The sequence below is a fragment of the Mastigoproctus giganteus genome, chromosome 1 (assembly GCF_048544385.1).
Source record: "Mastigoproctus giganteus isolate SK-2022 chromosome 1, ASM4854438v1, whole genome shotgun sequence".
Classification (NCBI taxonomy): Eukaryota; Metazoa; Arthropoda; class Arachnida; order Uropygi; family Thelyphonidae; genus Mastigoproctus; species Mastigoproctus giganteus.
This window is the reverse complement of record NC_143575.1, coordinates 131,240,729-131,261,586: the sequence shown is the minus strand read 5'-3', so window position 1 is coordinate 131,261,586 and position 20,858 is coordinate 131,240,729. Positions and strand designations below refer to the sequence as shown.

The 20,858-nt window shown below is 37.7% G+C and overlaps 1 protein-coding gene across 1 annotated transcript in view; it reads right to left on the bottom strand.

The window, feature by feature from the left end:
• The window catches only part of LOC150091141 (FERM, ARHGEF and pleckstrin domain-containing protein 1-like), a 331,643-nt gene that overhangs the window by 288,998 nt on the left and 21,787 nt on the right, over positions 1–20,858 (bottom strand). The window contains exons 2-3 of the mRNA XM_090387751.1: positions 4,067–4,237; positions 867–971 (exon numbers count right to left, since the gene is read on the bottom strand). Of these exons, the coding sequence (XP_090243877.1) occupies positions 867–971; positions 4,067–4,237 (276 nt within the window). The remainder of the gene's footprint in view (positions 1–866; positions 972–4,066; positions 4,238–20,858) is intronic.

Sequence of the window (20,858 nt, the reverse complement as noted above, 5' to 3'; positions counted from 1 at the left end):
ATGTGTACCCACATAGTTCTTTATGTACTGATTGTAATATGTACAGTTAATTGTAAGATTCCTCTGGTTGCCTGTAGCGGGAATTGTGTCCTACATTTCTATGATTAAAGAATTTTATTATTATTATTTATACTTGACAAGCGGTGGGTTCATCCACTTGCGAGCAGGGTGACAGTGTTGAATTGCCCAGGAACCAACTATCCCATGAATTCTGTCCTTTCAGTGTAGTTAGTCAAAAAAAAAAATAAAATAAAAGCACTAACTCATATGACAATTGTTTGCAAATGGTATTTTCCACTGGAATGTTAGAATTTTATAGTGTAATTGCATAATAATTTCTTTTTTTGCATTTTTCATTAAATCACACACTGCAATAATTACAATCACTAATTATGACTTTACACCATTGTCACATCTCTCCTTTATCCATATTTGGCTCTTCTATTTATATATTCAGATTTATGAAAAATTTCCTGAAAGGAATGAAATTTGAAAGCAATAATGAAGTCATTAATCCTACTGAAATCTGGATGAAAGCAAAAGATACAGCCCTCAATCAACAATGATCATAATACTGAAGAATTATTGTAAAAGGTGCATTGACATTAGAACAGATTATGTATAAAATTAAATAGCAATTTTTGTTATCATTATTTCTTTCTTGGTTATGTAATTCATCAATCATATCTACTAACACTCCAAAGGTGAAATAATCTGGTTTCAAATTGTTTTCATGTGATTACCTATTTTGCATGTTTGAAAGAACTTTTTATTGTAAATTTATGTAGTCTATTATGATGAAAACACATTCACAATCTCTCTCTCCCCTTAATTAACACAACTATTTATAATGGCAAATCACTTACCTTTGTACCTCTAGCATCAATATATTCAAGGCCAAAGTAATCAACTTCCAGTAAGTTTAGCATTTTACACACTTGATCAAAGAGTGTTTGGCCAACTGCTTTACTCTGAAAAATTAAAATATATAAAATAAAAACTTCTTAGAATTCTCAATATTGCTTTTCCTGAAAAGATGAATTTTTTTTTTCTTATTTTCTTTTACTGAGAAATCCTGAGATACCAAGAATTTATTTATATATTTTTTTTACATTTAACTTGGAAAAACAAATGTTTTTCTGATTTTTTTTCTAATATGTATATTTTTAAAAGTGAGAAGTGTGAACATTAGTAACTTTCGATATATATAGGCTTTTTTTTTTTTTTTTTTTTTTACTGATGATATTAAGCTTACGCCTTCCTTATGTCATTCTGTTGATACTAATAGCAGTTTTCTTCACTCCACATTATAGCAAATTATAATCTTACAAATGTGCAAATGTGAATATCATAAATTTACATTTGTAATCAGTTCATGATAAAACGCAATTCATGACCAATATTACACACATTCATAATAAAAATAAAATATTTAAATGAGATCAGCTCTAAATTTAGGGTTGTGTTGTCTGAATGTGTTAAATTTAATTTTAATTCAAAGTATTGCATAAGTGCCTAACTTTTAGGTAATACAATTGGCACAGACCATTTCAGAAGAGTTTCTCTGCTTTTTCAGTTGACTTTAATGAGGCTTTTAACGAAGTTCTTTTGTACTGCATAAGTTTTATAACTTTGTGAGTTTAAGAGCTGATTAAAATATTATTGCTGACTTTTGCTTCCCTTATTCCCAAGAATTATTCCTCAAATATGAAAATATATCACTTAATTTTAAAATCATGCGAGGCATAACTAATGCCTGAAAATATAGATTTATACACTGAGTGCAGAAGTCAGTTCACTGTCTCAGAGTCATAGCTTAATCCTTCTTTCAAAGTCTATCCTTCAGACAACTGAAGGATTGTTAGGTTCTCACAGTGAGATATTACATGCACAGCAAAAAGCAAGTTTGGATATTATATGAAATGCTTCAAATTTGAAAATATTTCCATATATATAAACAAATAGAAAGAGCAATTATGTATTTATAACCACTTTCATCATCCTTCAGTGCTCTCTCTCTGTCTACCAGAACATATGGCACTGATGAATACAAACCCCAAAACCATCTTCTCAAGGACCTAGCACAGGAACATTGAAATACATGGGGACACTAGCTTGCATTCCAATCGCTAACCTTCCAGCCAAATTATAATGCATGGGCCTTCTTAATCAATAGTACAATCACTTATTTTTTGGATTCCAAATTCAGTTCCACGTGCACACACAAAATAAATTTGAATTATTATCAAACTTTTGAGATACTGTACACGACGTGAAAACTAATCGTTTCTACAAAACCAAGGCAGCAATTAAACAAACATAAGATTAACATATAATAGCCATAAGACAACTGGATATGATGTGGCAGTTTTACAACATATCAGTGCAACAGTGACAATCCATCGAACAAAAATGACAATTCTCAATCAAAAAGGTGACAGTCCCTCAATCAAAAAGGTGACAATACCTCAACAGTTGAGTGGTATTTTGTATTACATTGCTCAACAACTGCATGTCTGACACTCAAACACCAGGAGCGGCCAATCCATGGCATGCATGCCACTCTTGTCAGTAGCACCATCTCTTGATGTGCAAAATATCATATAAAAATTTCTACAACCAGTTCGTAAAATTAGAAATGAAGCTAAACACACATAGCAAAGTTTTGAAAAGTGTTCATTTCACATTCCAACGGCTGTCACCAAATTTTGGAATCATATCAATAAAGTTGTAGCCTTATTTTACCTTTCAATTCTGTTAGAGCACTGATGAATAGCCTAGCTGTGCTGTTAGTATTTTTCCATATTTGTATAACGGTCAGCTATGTGAAGACATTCTTATTTGTGACAATTTGAAAACAACTACAACAAGAGCTTATATTTTTGAACAAAACTGAGAGCTTTTTTTGTGCTCACAAACTTGACTGGAAGAAGTGTACTGATGGCACAAAGGCTATGCTGGATCTCATTTCTGATGTTAAGTGAATCAAGGCAGCAGCACACTCCTCCTGTTCCAGTAGTCACTGTGTACTCCACAGCAAAAATTTAACTGTGAAAAACATTCCTGCAAAACTGAAAGATATTTTTAAGACACTGAAAGAAATCATCAATTATGTGAAATCTAGTGGCTTAAATTCAAGGCTTTTCTGGCAGATTTGCAAAGAAATGGACAGCAACTATGATTGCTAACTTTTTTACACCAAAGGATGTTGGCTGAGTCAAGGTAAAGCGCTGATGAGAGTCTCTGAATTACACTCTGAAATTGTGTTTCCTACTGATTATAAAGTTGAAGACACAAGAAAATCAACTTGAGATAAACTGCAGATTCATCAACTTTATATCTAGTGATTAAAATTCATAAGGGTTGCATACCATGCTGATAATATATTTGACAAACTGCACACACTTCAAAGGTAAATACATGACACTTTTCATGGATAATGATAAAATCTCTGCATTCACAGATAAAATTTTCTTTGAAGAAAGAGAGCTGAAGCAGGATAATATGATACCTTCGATACTTTTACTACAAGTCTTATTGAAAAAAACTATCTCAGCAGGGTCAGATTTATAGAAGCTATAATTGACCACCTCACACAGCTGTCGATGTCTTTTGGAGAATATTTTCCCCTTAATACAGACATTGAAAATTACAGGTGGATAGCTAACTGTTTCTTGAAAAATTGAAAAACTACTCTGTTTTATCCACAAAAGAAGATACTTTTTGTGACATGCCAATCCAAGAAAAGATTTTTAGTGTTCTACTATCTTCGTTCTGGGCTAGTTTGTTGGACTCTTTCCCTAATACAGCAAACAAAGCAATTTGTAAACTTTTTTACCATTTGTGATGACTTATTTATGTCAATGTGTTTTTGCCAAATAGTGTGAAGCAAAATCAAAAAAGAAAAACAGACTTGATGCTTCAGTAGACATTCACTGTCAATTATAAGCCTTGACACAATTTCAGCAAAATCATCTGTAATGCATACTGAATCATCTTTAATACATACTGAAATACTAATTTCAAAACAGCAATCTCTCTCTCTCTCTCTCTCTCTCTTGCATACCTGAATATGAATCACATTACATGAACCATCTAAAAAATGAATCTCCACTGCCATAATCTTGCTTGGCTTTGGGATTTCTGCAGTTAATGAAATATCTCTTGCAAGAGGAGAATTCTGAAGGCTTGAATTATCTCTGGAAGCCATTGTGCAATTTCTGTGGTTCCCACTGTTCTATTATGAAAGTAAAACAATATACTTATATAATGCAATCTTCTTAAAAACTAAACTATGTCAAAAATAACTATACCACAGTTACTCATAAAATGCATTTAACTTTTGGCATTGAGAATTGATTTTAAAAAACCTAAGAAAATACTATTTTAAAGAAGTTTAAAGAAAAAGGAACCTTATTGAGAAATTATCAAATCTTAGAAAACAAGCTGTGCTTCAATATTAAAAATGCACCATTATTTAAAAAGCTATTTATGGCAAAACTTACATAAGCACACTTCAAAATTTTAACAAACCAGAATCAAGAAAAATTTTAATACAAATCAACCTTTCATCCAAAATAGCATTCCAGAATGTTTCTTTAAAATTAATAATAATAAGTAATTAATACATATCATATGATACAACTGGAATAATACATCGCAATAAATGAACCACTATCTTCACAGTTTATTGAGAAAGAATGAATTATCCACACAATTACACCACAATAATAGAAATACTTTATTTTCTGTATTACATTATGGAATGTGACCCCAATTAACAAAGGAGGATCAAAGGCTGACACAAGTAATTATAGACATGTGAGCTTAACTTCTGTTCCAGGAAAATAAATGGAGGCACTGGTTAAAGAAGCACTGCAGGATCATTTAGACAAGACTTCAGTTATAGCTCAGACACAGCATGGTTTTGTTAAGGGGAAGTCTTGCCTGACCAACTTGATTGGATACTATGATGCAGTCACAAAAGAACTGGATGCAGGGAATAACTTTGATATTATATACTTGGATCTTAGAAAGGCTTTTGATACTGTTGCACATGGAAGACTGCTGCACAAATTGGAGCAGTGTGACATTGGAGGCAAATTGCTGCTATGGATAAAGGGGTGGTTGAGGGGGAGAAGACAGAGAGTGGTAATCAATGGACACTGCTCATCGTGGACTAATGTTATTAGTGGAGTCCCTCAGGGCTCTGTGTTGGGTCCATTATTGTTTTCTGTATTTATAAATGATATTGATGATGGTATATCAAGCTTAATGTCCAAGTTTGCAGACGATACAAAGGTTGGCATTGTTGTCAAGGACACTACTGACACTATGCTGCTGCAACAGGATCTGGAAAGGTTGAGCAGATGGGCTGAGAGGTGGCAAATGAAGTTTAACATTGACAAATGTAAAGTACTACACATGGGAAACAGCAACCCCAGAGCAACGTATCAACTCTGTGGTACTACACTGACAGTGGTAGAGAATGAAAGGGACTTGGGGGTGGTTGTGCAGGCAGATATGAAGTTCTCTGAGCAGTGCAGATGGGCTGCAAGAGTAGCTCATGGAGTATTGTCAATGATATACAGGAATTTTTCCAGCAGGGATAAGGAGGTGATTATTCCATTGTATAAGGTAATGGTCAGGCCACACCTAGAGTACTGTATACAGGTCTGGAGGCCTCATTTCAAGAAGGATGTAGAACTGCTGGAACGAGTATAGAGAAGGGCAACAAGATTAGTGAATGGAACAAAGGGGTGCTCTTACGAAGAAAGGCTTAAGTTTTGCAAATTACAGTGTCTGGAGACTAGGCACCAGCGAGGTGATCTGATAGAGGTGTATAAAGCCTTGAATGGTTTAAGCATGCTCAATGCTGATGGGATTCTTCCTCTAGCTCAGAAAAATCACCTGAGAGGGCATAAATTCAAATTGAGGAAAGACAGATGTAGGATAGACGTGCGGAAATTTGCCTTTAGCCAGCGGGTGGTTAGTTGCTGGAACAGACTTCCATCCCTTGGGGTGGAGGTTGATAGCCTAAATAAGTTTAAGGCTCAGCTGGACAGGTATTTTGAACGAACAGAGGGGTGAAGTGGATTTTTTTTTTTTTTTTTTGGCTGATGCTGCATAAGCTTGCTTTCTTGCATCAAATGCCTCTGCTAATGCTAATTTTTGCCAATTTCTTAATGTTTTTTTTTTCTCCCCTAGTTACTAATACTAACTTAGTTACTCCTGGTTACTAATACGAATACAAAACCAAATTTTCATATTAATAGCTACAGCAGCTATTTAAAAAAAATAGCTATATATGTATTAGATTTCATTCCTTTCTTTTTTTTCAATTTGATACTGGCTTTCAGAAGTTTTAACGCATTTTCCATTAAATTTTGTTATTAATTCATATAGAGAGATTTTGTAACCAATTACAAAATGATAATTATTATTATTCTTAGCCATATGGTGCAAGAAAGCCTAAGGCTTATGCTGCTCCAGCCAAAAAAATTTTCTGAGTTACCCTGAGAGAGAGAGAGAGAGAGAGTGTGTGTGTGTGTGTGTGTGTGTGTGTGTGTGTGTGTGTGTGTGTGTGTGTGTGTGTGTGTGTGTGTGTGTCAGAAGCAGAAAGGAATCACCAAGAAAGAGAAGAATGATAATATCCAGCTCAGGACCCTGGGTTTGCCAAGCCCATAGTTGCCAGATGTGAGCCCCTGGGGTTAAATAAACAAATTACAAAAAACAATTTGTAATGAACAGCACCGTTTTTTTCCCCTTTGCTCATAAGGTGTGCGTAAGCTACTTTCAGTTTGACATAAATTTCAATAGGTAATTTCCTTGAACATTTGTTAGTAAACATTGACAGCAGTAGAGAACGAAAGGACCTTGGGGGTAATTGTGCAGGCAGATATGAAGTTTTCGGAGCAGTGCAGACGGTCTGCAAGAGTAGCTCATGGTGTTTTCTCAATGATATACAGGAATTTTTCTAGCAGGGATAAGGAGGTGATTATCCCCTTGTATAAGGCAATGGTCAGGCCACACCTTGAGTACTGTATACAGGTCTGGAGGCCTCATTTTAAGAAGGATTTAGAGCTGTTGGAACGAGTACAGAGAAGGGCAACAAGATTAGTGAATGGAACAAAGGGATGTTCTTAAGAAGAAAGGCTTAAGTTTTGCAAATTACAGTGTCTGGAGACTAGGAACCTGTGAGGTGATCTCATTGAGGTGTATAAAGCCTTGAATGGTTTGAGCGTGCTCAATACTGATGGGATTCTTCCTCTTGCTCAGAATAATCACCTGAGAGGGCATAAATTCAAATTGAGGAAAGACAGATGTAGGATAGATGTGCGGAAGTTTGCCTTTAGCCAGGGTAGTTGGTTGGTGGAACAGACTTCCATCCTTTGTTGTGGAAGGTGATAGCCTAAATAAATTTAAGGCTGAGCTGGACAGGTATTTGGAACGAATGGAGGGGTGAAAAGGGAGGGTTTTTTTTTTTTTTTTTTGCTGATGCTGCATAAGCTTGCTTTCTTGCATCATATGCCTCTACTAATACTAACCTAGTACCATTGAAGAAAGAATATATAAAATATTTTTTCCAGAAACCAATTCTTTGTGAGGAGCACCCATTTCACTTTTCTTTGCCGAAAAAGCAAGATAGTAGTAGTAGTAGTGGCATGTGATGCAAGAAAGCAAGTGTATGAGCTTATGCAGCATCAGCCAAAAAAATAAAAAATCACACCATTCCCTCCAAATGCCTGTCCAGTTCCTCCTTAAATTTATTCAACCTATGAACTTCCACAACGACAGATGGAAGTTTGTTCCAGCAATTAACCATCCGCTGGCTAAAGCCAAATTTCCGCACATCTATTTTACATCTGTCTTTTCTTAATTTGAATTTATGCCCCCTTAGGTTCATAATCTGAACAAGTGGAAGGATCCCATCAGAATTCAGTGTGCTCAACCCATTCAAGGCCTTATACACCTCAATCAGATCACCACGCAGGTGCCTAGTGTCCAGCCACTACAATTTGCAGAACTTAAGCCTCTCTTGGTAAGAGGATCCCTTCATTCCCCTCACCAATCTTGTTGCCCTTCTCTGTACACGCTCAAGTAAATCTACATCCTTCCTGAAATGAGGCCTCCAGACCTGTACGCAAGGTGTGGCCTGACCATTGCCTTATACAGAGGGATAATCACCTCCTTTTCCCTGCTAGCAAAATTCCTATATATCGACAAAACCCCATGACCTGCCCTGGCAGCCTGTCTGCATTGCTCAGAAAACTTCATATCTGACTGCACAATTACTCCCAGGTCTTTTTCATTTTCTACCACCTTAAGTGTAGTACCACACAGTTGGTACGTTTCGCTGGGGTTACTTCTACCCATATGCAGTACTTTGCATTTGTCAAGGTTAAACTTCAGTTGCCACTTCTTAGCCCATCTGCCCAAATTATCTAGATCCTGTTGCAGTAGCACACTGCCATTACTGTCATTAACAACCCTTCCAACCTTTGTATCATCTGCAAACTTCGACATAAAGCCTGATATAACTTCATTAATATCATTGATAAATATACAAAACAATAGTGGACCTAACACCGAACTTTGTGGGACTCCACTAATAACATTAGTCCAAGAAGAGCAGCACTCATTGATTACCATCCTCTGTCTTCTCCCACTTAACCATCCTTTTATCCAATGTAGCAACTTACCATTAATATCATTCTGCTCCAATTTGTACGATAGTCTTCCATGCGCAACAGTGTCAAAAGCTTTCCTGAAATCCAAATATATATCAAAATTATTTTTTGCATCCAGTTCCTTTGTAACCACATATTAATATATTTTATCAAATTTGTCAGACAAGACTTTTCCTTAACAAACCCATGCTGTGTCTGAATTATTGCTGCAGTCTTGTCTAGATGATCCTGCAATGCATCTTTAACTAGTGACTCCATTATTTTACCCGGAACAGAAGTTAAACTAACTGGTCTGTAATTACTTGTGTCACCCTTCGATCCCCCCTTTGTGAATTGGGGATACATTTGCACATCTCCAGTCCGTGGGAACCTCCCCTGAGTCCAAGGACGCTGTCATAATTATGGCTAAGGGTTTGCTAAGTTGCCTCCTTTAATATAACTGGATAGATCCCATCCACCCCAGGTGCTTTTCTTATGTTTAACTTCAACAATTTCTCCTCCACTTTGCTTTCAGTTATTCCAAAATCATTAAGTATCCTGCTACAATTTGATAACCTTCTGCCATTTTCAAACCTTAATAATTCCTCATGTGTGAATGTAGATGCAAAATACTCATTCAGTTTGTTTGCCATCTGAGCAGGATCATCAACAGTCGAACCATCGATGTCAAGTGGACCAATGAGATTCATACTCTTCCTTTTAGAGTTTATATAAGTAAAGAAATCCTTGCTGTTTTTCTTAGCATCTTTTGCCAAGGATTTTTCGTAATCTGCCTTCGCCTGCTTAACCTCCTTTGTCACCTGATTACAGATTAGCTTATATCTGCCATAGGCTTCTGAGTCGCTTGATAATTTATATGCATCCCATGCATTTTTCTTCTCTGTTACGAGTCTCATTAGTTCATTAGATAACCATTTAGGCCTAAACTTTGAACAATATTTCTTAATAGGTATGAACCTAAAAGTATGAACTTTTAGTAGCTTCCATGATTAATTCCTTGAATGCTTCCCACTTAGAATTTACTGTTGGTAACATCGTCAGTTTATACCACTGTACAGAATTTAAAAACTGTCAGAGACCACACTGTACTCACCTTTACGGAAGCAAATAGTGTTCCTTAGTGCTGAAAATGGAGAATGTTTTCCACTTCTATACATGGGAAAGGAATTAAAATATTTGCAGGGTCATAATAAAAGCTAATGTGAAACAGGTACAGACCATCTTGAGAGTAATCATTACTATGTTGCAGTTATCACACAGTATAAAAAAAAAAAAAGTGAATCTATTTTTCACTATATTTTTTTCGAAGCTTTTTCCTTGAAATTTTGTGATTTTATCAAATAGCTATACAATTTTCAAACAAAATAACTTTACGAGTAGTGCATGGATTTTTTTTGTTTTGCACACAGAAACAATGAAGCCGATAGGTTCAGGTCAGACACTACTTTTCAGAATTTTACAATGCAGCTGCATTATAAAAACATGTATTCAGTGTTCATTTGAGGCCCTAGCCATGGCCTTATAGAATGGGATGGTCACCTTGTTTGACCTTGTTGGAAAAATTCCTGTATATCACTGATAGAACTGTTTCATTTGTTCCAGCAGCTTGTTTTCACTTTTCAGAGAATTTCATGTCGAACTAGATCTTTTTCATACTCTAGAGTTTGGTAACACCCAAATGGTCTGTTATTTAGGGATTACTACTACTCACATGCATCATTATTTACATTAATTATTGTTCAATCTCAAATGACATCATCCAGTTCCATATACATAGTTTATACAATCCTCTTGAAGTTCCATCTGTAGAAATATTCACATCAATATCACAATAAATTTAAAAAAAAAAAAACAGTAAGGGCCAAATTATGACCCTTGTAAAATGCCACTCATCACAATTAGTCCATTAAATGAAGTGCCCATTTATAATCACTCTTTTTTCTTATTACCAATTAACCATCCCTTCATTAGTACAAAAAACAACACAGTGTTAATACTAATGAAGAGATGGTAATGGTTACTGATACTAATGGTTTTTGCTACACCAGCCAAAAAATAAACAAATATATAGAAAGTATATATATAATAATAAATGACAGTAATAGACACATGAATAATAAAAGATAAAAAATAAATAACCCCAAGGGCTCACATCTGGTGAGCTTGGCACACCCAGGGTTCCGAGCTGGATATCATCATTCTTCTCTATCTTGGTGGTAGTAGTAGTGGCATATGATGCAAAAAAGCAAGTGTATGAGCTTATGCAGCATCAGCCAAAAAAAAAAAAAAAAAAAAAATCACACCATTCCCTCCAAATGCCTGTCCAGTTCCTCCTTAAATTTATTTAACCTATCAACTTCCACAACGACAGATGGAAGTTTGTTCCAGCAATTAACTACCTGCTAGCTAAATGCAAATTTCTGCACATCTATTCTACATCTGTCTTTTCTTAATTTGAATTTATGCCCCCTTAGGTTCGTAATCTGAACAAGTGGAAGGATCCCATCAGAATTCTGTGTGCTCAATCCGTTCAAGGCCTTATACACCTCAATCAGATCACCACGCAGGTGCCTAGTCTCCAGCCACTGCAATTTGCAGAACTTAAGCCTCTCTCTTGGTAAGAGGATCCCTTCATTCCCCTCACCAATCTTGCTGCCCTTTTTTGTACTCGTTCTAGCAAATCTACATCCTTCCTAAAATGAGGTCTCCAGACTTGTACGCAGTACTCAAGGCGTGGCCTGACTATTGCCTTATACAGAGGGACAATCACCTCCTTTTCCCTGCTAGCAAAATTCCTATATATCATTGACCTACCCTGGCAGCCTGTCTGCATTGCTCAGAAAACTTCATATCTGCCTGCACAATTACTCCCAGGTCTTTTTCATTTTCTACCACCTTAAGTGTAGTACTTTTGATTTAAATTTTTTTTTAAATTTTAAAAAACTTTTGATTTAAATTTAGTAGTATAACATTATTTTGTGATTTTCTGATTAATTTGGTGTATTTATTCTTTACTCGGCCTTGTAATTGCATAAAAGTATCGGTAAAGGTTTCCACGTGTTTCAACTCCGCTAACCGTTCGTAATTTTCCCGCCTTTGTGATACGATATACCGTACTAGATAGCGTTAGTTGAACTTCGTTAGCAGTTAAATTGTACGTTTAAATAAATACATATAACGACTTAGATTACAAACGTAATATAATTAATTTTATTTAACATAATTAATTATACATATAACCACTTAGGTTACGTAACATAAATAATTAGTAAAAACAAATAATTAATACATAACTTGATACGAAAGTTATATAAAGGGATTTCGCAGATAACACTCGTTACTGAAACGTAAATATTTCGTAGATAACACTCGTTACTGAAACGTAAATATTCCGTAGATAACACTCGTTACTGAAACATAAATATAGCGTTATAACTGTGTTTGGATACAAGTTTAGGATTTAATTTTGTACAGAAATCGAAATTTTATTGAAAGTAACTCTAAATCATGACTCAAACCAGAGCAGCAAAGCAAAGGGCTCAAGCTAATGGGAATGCTGTGGCCCAGGGGAGAACTGAGGGGGGCAGTTGTCCTCTGAATCACAGCCTTGTAAGATGCACTATTTGCTTGATGTTTGCGGAGCAGTCAAGTATGGGACATGATACTGCCATGGGGGATGTCTTTGTGTGTGTGCGATGCAAGGAGTGTAAGGAGATAAGGCGACAACTCAGCGTTGTTATGGGCCTATATGAGAGCTTGAAGGATAGGGTGGATGCCCTCGAAGGATTACAAGTGAGGGGCCCATCAAGCTCTCAGCTGCCCACACCAATGCCAGAGCTTGCACTTGGTCATCGCGGAACACAGCGGCAACCCCCAAGGCAGAATGCGCTGGTCCCAAAGGAACTAGTAGTTGTTGGTGACTCTATTGTCAGGGAAACGGGAAACATGCTTTGTAAAAAGGATAGGTGGAATAGGACCAGGGTATGTCTGCCAGGGGCAAAAGTTGATGACGTTGTAGAGCGGATATCATCTTTTAAGGGCACAAAAGGTGATATAGTTGTACACGTTGGCACTAATGACATTAAGAGTAGGAGACCGGCGGAATTACTTGACAAGTACAGGTCACTGATGAAAAAAAGCCGTGAATTAGGGTTGAAATTGAAAGTGTCTGCAATTCTGCCCAGACACGATAGGAGGGAGTATATGATGAGAGCCCTGTCAATCAATTCGGCCCTGGAAAGATTGTGCAGGGCTCAAGGGGTAGAATTTTTTTCAGCCTGGTCTGTACTTGTTAACAGGAGAGACTGCTTCTACAGGGATGGGATACACTTAAATAGAAAGGGTGCAAGAATGTTTGCTGATGCTATCGAGGCAATGTTAGGTGGGTCGGAAAACTGCTAGATTGGGGGGATACAAGGACTAATAGATTAACAGTAGCCACTGGCAGAGGTGAAAGTGATTCTTGCACTGCTTCTATTGGAATGAGCCGCAGCCTGGAAAATAAGATGCAGGATATTTCAGAGACTGCTGGGAATCATTGGGGTACAAGTAAACACATGGGTTGTGTTAGGGTAGCTAAGAAAAAGAACAGGTGCATGTATACTTGTGTGTACACCAATGCTAGGAGTTTAGTAAATAAATTTGATGAATTTGAGGTATTGCTCAAAACATCAAAGGCAGATATTGTGGGGATTTCAGAGACGTGGTGTCACACAGATATAAGAAATGCAGAACTGGAATTTGGGGAGTACAATGTCTACAGAAAGGATAGACAGGATAGGAAGGGAGGAGGGGTTATGCTATTAGTTAAAAAACACATAAAATCCAAGGAAGTGAAGCCAGTCGACATCGCTGGACAGTGCAGTGTCGAGTCAGTTTGGTGTGACATAAGCATTGGGAGATCAAAATTGAGAGTAGGAGTGTGCTATAGGCCTAATGACTCTGATGAGTATAATAAGAAACTGTTCGGAGAAATAGAGTGGGCCAGTAAATCAGAGAGTCTTATAATGGGGGATTTTAATTTCCCAGATATTGACTGGAATTTGGGGGCTGGTCACTCACACAGTAGCAAGGCTTTTGTGGATTTATTGGATGATTGTTTTCTACATCAGCATGTTCGGGAGGCAACTAGAGGGAGTAATACTCTTGATTTGATTATCAGTAGTGATTCTTCATGCATTAAGAATCTGCAGATAAATGAACCACTTGGTGGCAGTGATCACAGTGTGCTGAAGTGGGAGTTACTCAAAGTGGTAACTACCATTAGGGGTAAAGGGAAGGGGTATTGCTTTCGTAAAGGCGACTACAATGGACTGAGACAGTATTTAAATTCTATACAGTGGGATCAACTGATGATATTGCCAACAGCAAATTCAAAATGGGAAGCATTCAAAGAACTTATCGTGGAAGCTACTAGGCTTTACATACCAACTAAGAAATATTGTTCAAGGTCTAGGCCTAAATGGTTGTCAGATGAACTAATGAGGCATATGGCAGAGAAGAAAAATGCATGGGATACATACAAATTAACACGTGACACGGACGCCTATGATAGATACAAGTTGATCTGTAACCAAGTTACAAAGGAGGTTAGGCAGGCGAAGGCAGATTACGAGAGATCCTTGGCAAGGGATGCGAAGAGAAACAGCAAAGAGTTCTTTACTTATGTAAACTCTAGAAGGAAGGGGATGAATCAGATTGGTCCACTTGAGATCGATGGGTCAACTGTTGATGACCCTGCTCGGGTAGCTAACAAACTAAATGAATATTTTGCATCGACATTCACACATGAGGAGTTATTCAGCGAGGGGAATGCCAGAGGTGTATTCAACTCTAGCAGTAAGCTAGAGAATCTTGTAATAACTGAGAGCAAAGTGGAGGAGAAATTGTTGAAGATAAACACAAGAAAGGCACCTGGGGTGGATGGGATCTATCCAGTTATATTAAAGGAGGCAGCAAAGGAGGTAAGCAAACCCTTAGCCATTATTATGAGAGCTTCCTTGGACTCAGGGGAGGTACCCATTGACTGGAGATGTGCAAATGTGACCCCAATTCACAAAGGGGGATCAAAGGCTGACACAAGTAATTATAGACCTGTGAGTTTAACTTCTGTTCCCGGAAAATTAATGGAGGCACTGGTGAAAGAAGCACTGCAGGATCATCTAGACAAGACTTCAGTTATAGCTAGGACACAGCATGGTTTTGTTAAGGGGAAGTCTTGCCTGACCAATTTGATTGGATACTATGATGCAGTCACAAAAGAACTGGATGCAGGGAATAACTTTGATATTATATACTTGGATCTTAGAAAGGCTTTTGATACTGTTGCACATGGAAGACTGCTGCACAAATTGGAGCAGTGTGGCATTGGAGGCAAGTTGCTGCTATGGATAAAGGGGTGGTTGAGGGGGAGAAGACAGAGAGTGGTAATCAATGGACACTGCTCATCGTGGACTAATGTTATTAGTGGAGTCCCTCAGGGTTCAGTATTGGGGCCTTTATTGTTTTCTGTATTTATAAATGATATTGATGATGGTATATCAGGCTTAATGTCCAAGTTTGCAGACGATACGAAGGTTGGCAGGGTTGTCAAGGACACTACTGACACTATGCTGCTGCAACAGGATTTGGAAAGGTTGAGCAGATGGGCTTCGAGGTGGCAAATGAAGTTTAACATTGACAAATGTAAAGTACTACATATGGGAAACAGCAACCCCAGAGCAACGTATCAACTCTGTGGTACTACACTGACAGTGGTAGAGAATGAAAGGGACCTGGGGGTGGTGGTGCAGGCAGATATGAAGTTCTCTGAGCAGTGCAGACGAGCTGCAAGAGTAGCTCATGGTGTATTGTCAATGATATATAGGAATTTTTCTAGCAGGGATAAGGAGGTGATTATTCCCTTGTATAAGGCAATGGTCAGGCCACACCTAGAGTACTGTATACAGGCCTGGAGGCCTCATTTCAGGAAGGATGTAGAGCTGCTGGAACGAGTACAGAGAAGGGCAACTAGATTGGTGAATGGGACAAAGGGGTTCTCTTACGAAGAAAGGCTTAAGTTTTGCAAATTACAGTGTCTGGAAACTAGGCACCAGCGGGGTGATCTGATAGAGGTGTACAAAGCCTTGAATGGTTTGAGCATGCTCAATGCTGATGGGATTCTTCCTCTAGCTCAGAAAAATCACCTGAGAGGGCATAAATTCAAATTGAGGAAAGACAGATGTAGGATAGATGTGCGGAAATTTGCCTTTAGCCAGCGGGTGGTTGGTGGGTGGAACAGACTTCCATCCCTTGTCGTGGAAGTTGATAGCCTAAATAAGTTTAAGGCTCAGCTGGACAGGTATTTCGAACGAACAGAGGGGTGAAGTGGAAGTGGTTATTTTTATTTATTTATGTTACTTTTTTTTTTTTTTTTTTTTTTGGCTGATGCTGCATAAGCTTGCTTTCTTGCATCAAATGCCTCTACTAATGCTAATGCTAATGCAGGAAACTAGTACCACACAGTTGGTACGTTTCGCTGGGGTTACTTCTACCCATATGCAGTACTTTGCATTTGTCAAGGTTAAACTTCAGTTGCTACTTCTTAGCCCATCTGCCCAAATTATGTAGATCCTGTTGCAGTAGCACACTGCCATTACTGTCATTAACAACCCTGCCAAACTTTGTATCATCTGCAAACTTCGACACTAAGCCTGATATAACTTCATCAATATCATTGATAAATATACAAAACAACAGAGGACCCAACGCCGAACTCTGTGGGACTCCACTAATAACATTTATCCACAAAGAGCAGCACTCATTAAATACCACCCTCTATCTCCTCCCACTCAACCATCCTTTTATCCATTGTAGCAACTTACCCTTAATACCATTCTGCTCCAATTTGTACAACAGTCTTCCATGTGCAACAGTGTCAAAAGCTTTCCTGAAATCCAAATATATGATATCAAAATTATTTTTTGCATCCAGTTACTTTGTAACCACATCATAATATCCTATCAAATTTGTCAGACATGACTTTCCCTTAACAAACCCATGCTGAGTCTGAATTATTGCTGCAGTCTTGTCTAGATGATCCTGCAACGCATCTTTAACCAGTGACTCCATTATTTTACCCGGAACAGAAGTTAAACTAACTGGTCTGTAATTACTCGTGTCACCCTTTGATCCCCCTTTGTGAGCTGGGGATACATTTGCACATCTCCATTCTGTGGGGAACCTCCCCTGAGTCCAAGGATGCTGTCATAATTATGGCTAAGGGTTTGGTTAGTTGCTTTGCCGCATCTTTTAATATAACTGGATAGATCCCATCCACCCCAGGTGCCTTTCTTATGTTTAACTTCAACAATTTCTCCTCCACTTTGTTCTCAGTTATTACAAAATCATTAAGCACCCTGCTACAATTTGATAACCTTCTGCCATTTTCAAACCCTAATAACTCCTCATGTGTGAATGTAGATGCAAAATACTTATTCAGTTTGTTTGCTGTCTGAGCATGATTGTGAACAGTCAAACCATCGATATCAAGTGGACCAATCAGATTCATCTCCTTCCTTTTAGAGTTTATATAAGTAAAGAAATCCTTGCCGTTTTTCTTAGCATCCTTTGCCAAAGATTTCTCGTAATCTGCCTTCGTCTGTCTAACCTCCTTTGTGACCTGATTACAGACTAGCTTATATCTGCCATAGGTTTCTGAGTCACTTGATAATTTATATGCATCCCATGCATTTTTCTTCTCTGTCACGAGTCTCATTAGTTCATTTGATAACCATTTAGGCCTAAACCTTGAAAAATATTTCTTAATAGGTATGAAACTTTTAGTAGCTTCCACAATTAATTCCTTGAATGCTTCCCACTTAGAATTTACTGTTGGTAACATCGTCAGTTTATCCCACTGTAGAGAATTTAAAAACTTTCTGAGGCCACTGTACTCACCTTTATGGAAGCAAAAACCCTTTCCTTTACCCCTAATGGTAATTATATCTTTAAGTAAATCCCACATCAGTACACTGTGATCACTACCATGTAGTGGTTCCTTTATCTGCAAATTCTTAATACACGAATTATCACTGCTGATAACCAGATCAAGTGTATTACTCTCTCTGGTTGTCTCTCGAACATGCTACTGCAGAAAACAATCATCCAATAAATCCACAAAAATCTGACTAGTGTGTGAGTGACCAACCCACAAGTTCCAGTCAATATCTGGGAAGTTAAAATCCCCCATTATAAGACATTCTGATTTACTAGCCCACTCTATTTCTCTGTACAATTGTTCATTGTACTCATTCGAGTCATTAGGCCTATAACACATTCTTACTCTTATTTTTGCAGTGCTTATGTCACACAAAACTGACTCAACAGTGCACTGTTCATCTATATCAACTGGATGCACTTCTTTTGATTTTATGTTTTTCTTAATTAACAGCATAACACCTCCTCCCTTCCTATCCTGCCTATACACATTGTACTCCCCAAATTCCAATTCTGCATTCCTAATATCAGTGTGACACCACGTCTTATCCGCCTTCGATGTCTTGACCGACACCTCATATTCATCAAATTTATTTACTATACTTCTAGCATTGGTATACATGCAAGCATACATCTACCTATTCCTATTCCCAGTTACCCTAACACATCCCATATACCCACCTGTTTCATAATGAATGCCATCAGTCACTGAAACCCCCAGCACCCCTCGCTCCAGGTCGCTACTTATTCTAATAGAAGTTGTGCAAGAATCACTTTCACCTCTGCCTGCAGCTGGTGATTTCCTTCTACTTTTGTCACTCTCTCTCAGAGTAACTAGGGATTTTTTTTTTTTTTTTTGGCTGGTGCAGCATAAGCCTTGGGATTCATTGCACCACATAGCTAATAATAATAATAATAAATAAAATAGCTAACCAGATTAGTTAAACATGATTTTTTACAAGGATCTTTCCCTTTGATTTTCCCTTTACAAGTATCCTGAGTATCCTTCGGAATTCCATTTCTATCTTAATGATTCTGAATTCCACTCTTGATCATTGTCGCCATGATTTTCCCTACCATTTATCTTCATCTATATCATTGATAAATACAGTAAACAACAATGGGCCCAACACCGAACCCTGGGGGACTCCACTTATTACATTAGTCCATGACGAGCAATGTCCATTGATTACCACTCTCTGTCTTCTCCCACTCAACCATCCTTTTATCAGTTGTAACTTGCCCTTAATACCATACTGCTCCAATTTGTACAGTAGTCTTCCATGTGCCGCAGTATCAAAAGCTTTCCTAAAATCCAAGTATATCATATCAAAATTATTTTTTGCAACCAGTTCCTTTGCAACCAGTTCCAGACAAGACTTCTTAACAAAACCCATGCTGTGTCTGAATTATAACTGCAGTTTTGTCTAGATGATTCTTCATTGCTTCCTTAACCAACCTCCATTAATTTCCCTAGAACAGAAGTAAAACTAACACATCTGTAATTAGTCATGTCGCCGTTTGATCTCCTTTTGTGAACTGTGGACACATTTGCACATCTCCAGTCCATGGGGACCTCCTGTGTCCAAGGAAGTTTTCATAATTATGACTAATAGTTTGTTAACTTCATTTGCTGCTTCCTTTAATAAAACTGGATAAATCCCATCCATCCCAGGAGCCTTTCTTATGTTCAGTTTGAATAATTTCTTCTCCACTTTGCTCTCAATTATTACAAAATCATTTTGGTTCCTTGCAGTTTGATAAACTTCTGGCATTCACCTCCCTGAATAACTCCTCATGTGTAAATGTTTGTTTTGTTTTTGTTTTTTTTTTGGTTTTTAGGAGCATTAGCAGCTAAGGCCATATTGCTCCGGGAAAGGCGGTGGTCATTCCCTGACCTTTCTGCATCCTCCGTATTTGGTGGTGATAGGCTCGAACCCCGGTATAATCAAGAAGCGTGTGCTACGCACTGCTGCTCCTTCCCACCTGGCTACGGAGGTGCCTATGTGTGAATGTAGATGCAAAATACTTATTCAGTTTGTTAGCTACCTCACAAGGTGCATCAACAATCGAACCATCCATGTCAAGTGGACCAATCTGATTCATCCCCTTCCTACATAAGTAAAGAAGTCTTTGCTGTTTTTCTTTGTATCGTTTGCCAAAAATTTCTCATAATCTGCTTTCACTTGCCTAACATGCTATGTGACTTGACTATAGACTATCTTACATCTACCATAGGCATCTGTGTCTCCTGATAATTTATATGCATCCCATTCATTTTTATTCTCTGCCACGAGTCTTACTAGGTTGTGTGACATCCATTTTGGCCTAAACCTTGAACCGTATTTCTTAATTGGTATGAAAAGCTTAGTTAGCTTCCAAGATTAATTCCTTGAATGCTTCCCATTTAGAATTTGCTGTTGGTAATGTCATCAGTTGGTCCCACTATACAGAATTTAAAAAATTTCTGAGAACACTATAATTACCTTTACTAAAGCAAAAACCCTTCCCTTTTAACCCCTGATGGTAGTTACATCTTTAAGTAAATCCACCATCAGTACATTGTAATCACTGCCACCTAGTGGTTCCTTTACTGCAGATTCTTAATGCATGAAGAATCACTGCTAATAATCAGATCATGAGTGTTACTCCCTCTGATTTCCTCTTGAATGCTGCTTTAGAAAACAATCATCCAATAAATCCACAAAAGACTTGCTAGTGTGTGAGTGACCAACTCGTAAGTTCCAAATCTATATCTGGGAAGTTAAAATAGCCCATTATAAGATAACCCGATTTCCTGGCCCCCTCTATTTCTCTGTCAGTTGTTCATTGTACCCATCAGTCATTAGGCCTATAACACACTCCTACTCTCAACTTGGTTTTCCCAGTGATTATGTCACACCAAACTGACTCAACACTGCACTGTCTACCTATGTCAACAGGATATACTTCCTTAAATTTTATGTTTTTTAACTAACAGCATCACCCCTTCTATCCTTTTTGTACAAATTGCACTCTCAAAATTCCAATTCTGCATACCTTATCTCTGTGTGACACCATGTCTCTGATATTCCAACAACATCAGTCTTTGACGTCTTCAAATCAGAGCATACATATGCACAAGTACCACCTTTGTTGCCGACCGGGCTAGCCGAGTGGGTAAAGTATCTGCCCGGCAACCCAAAGGTCGCG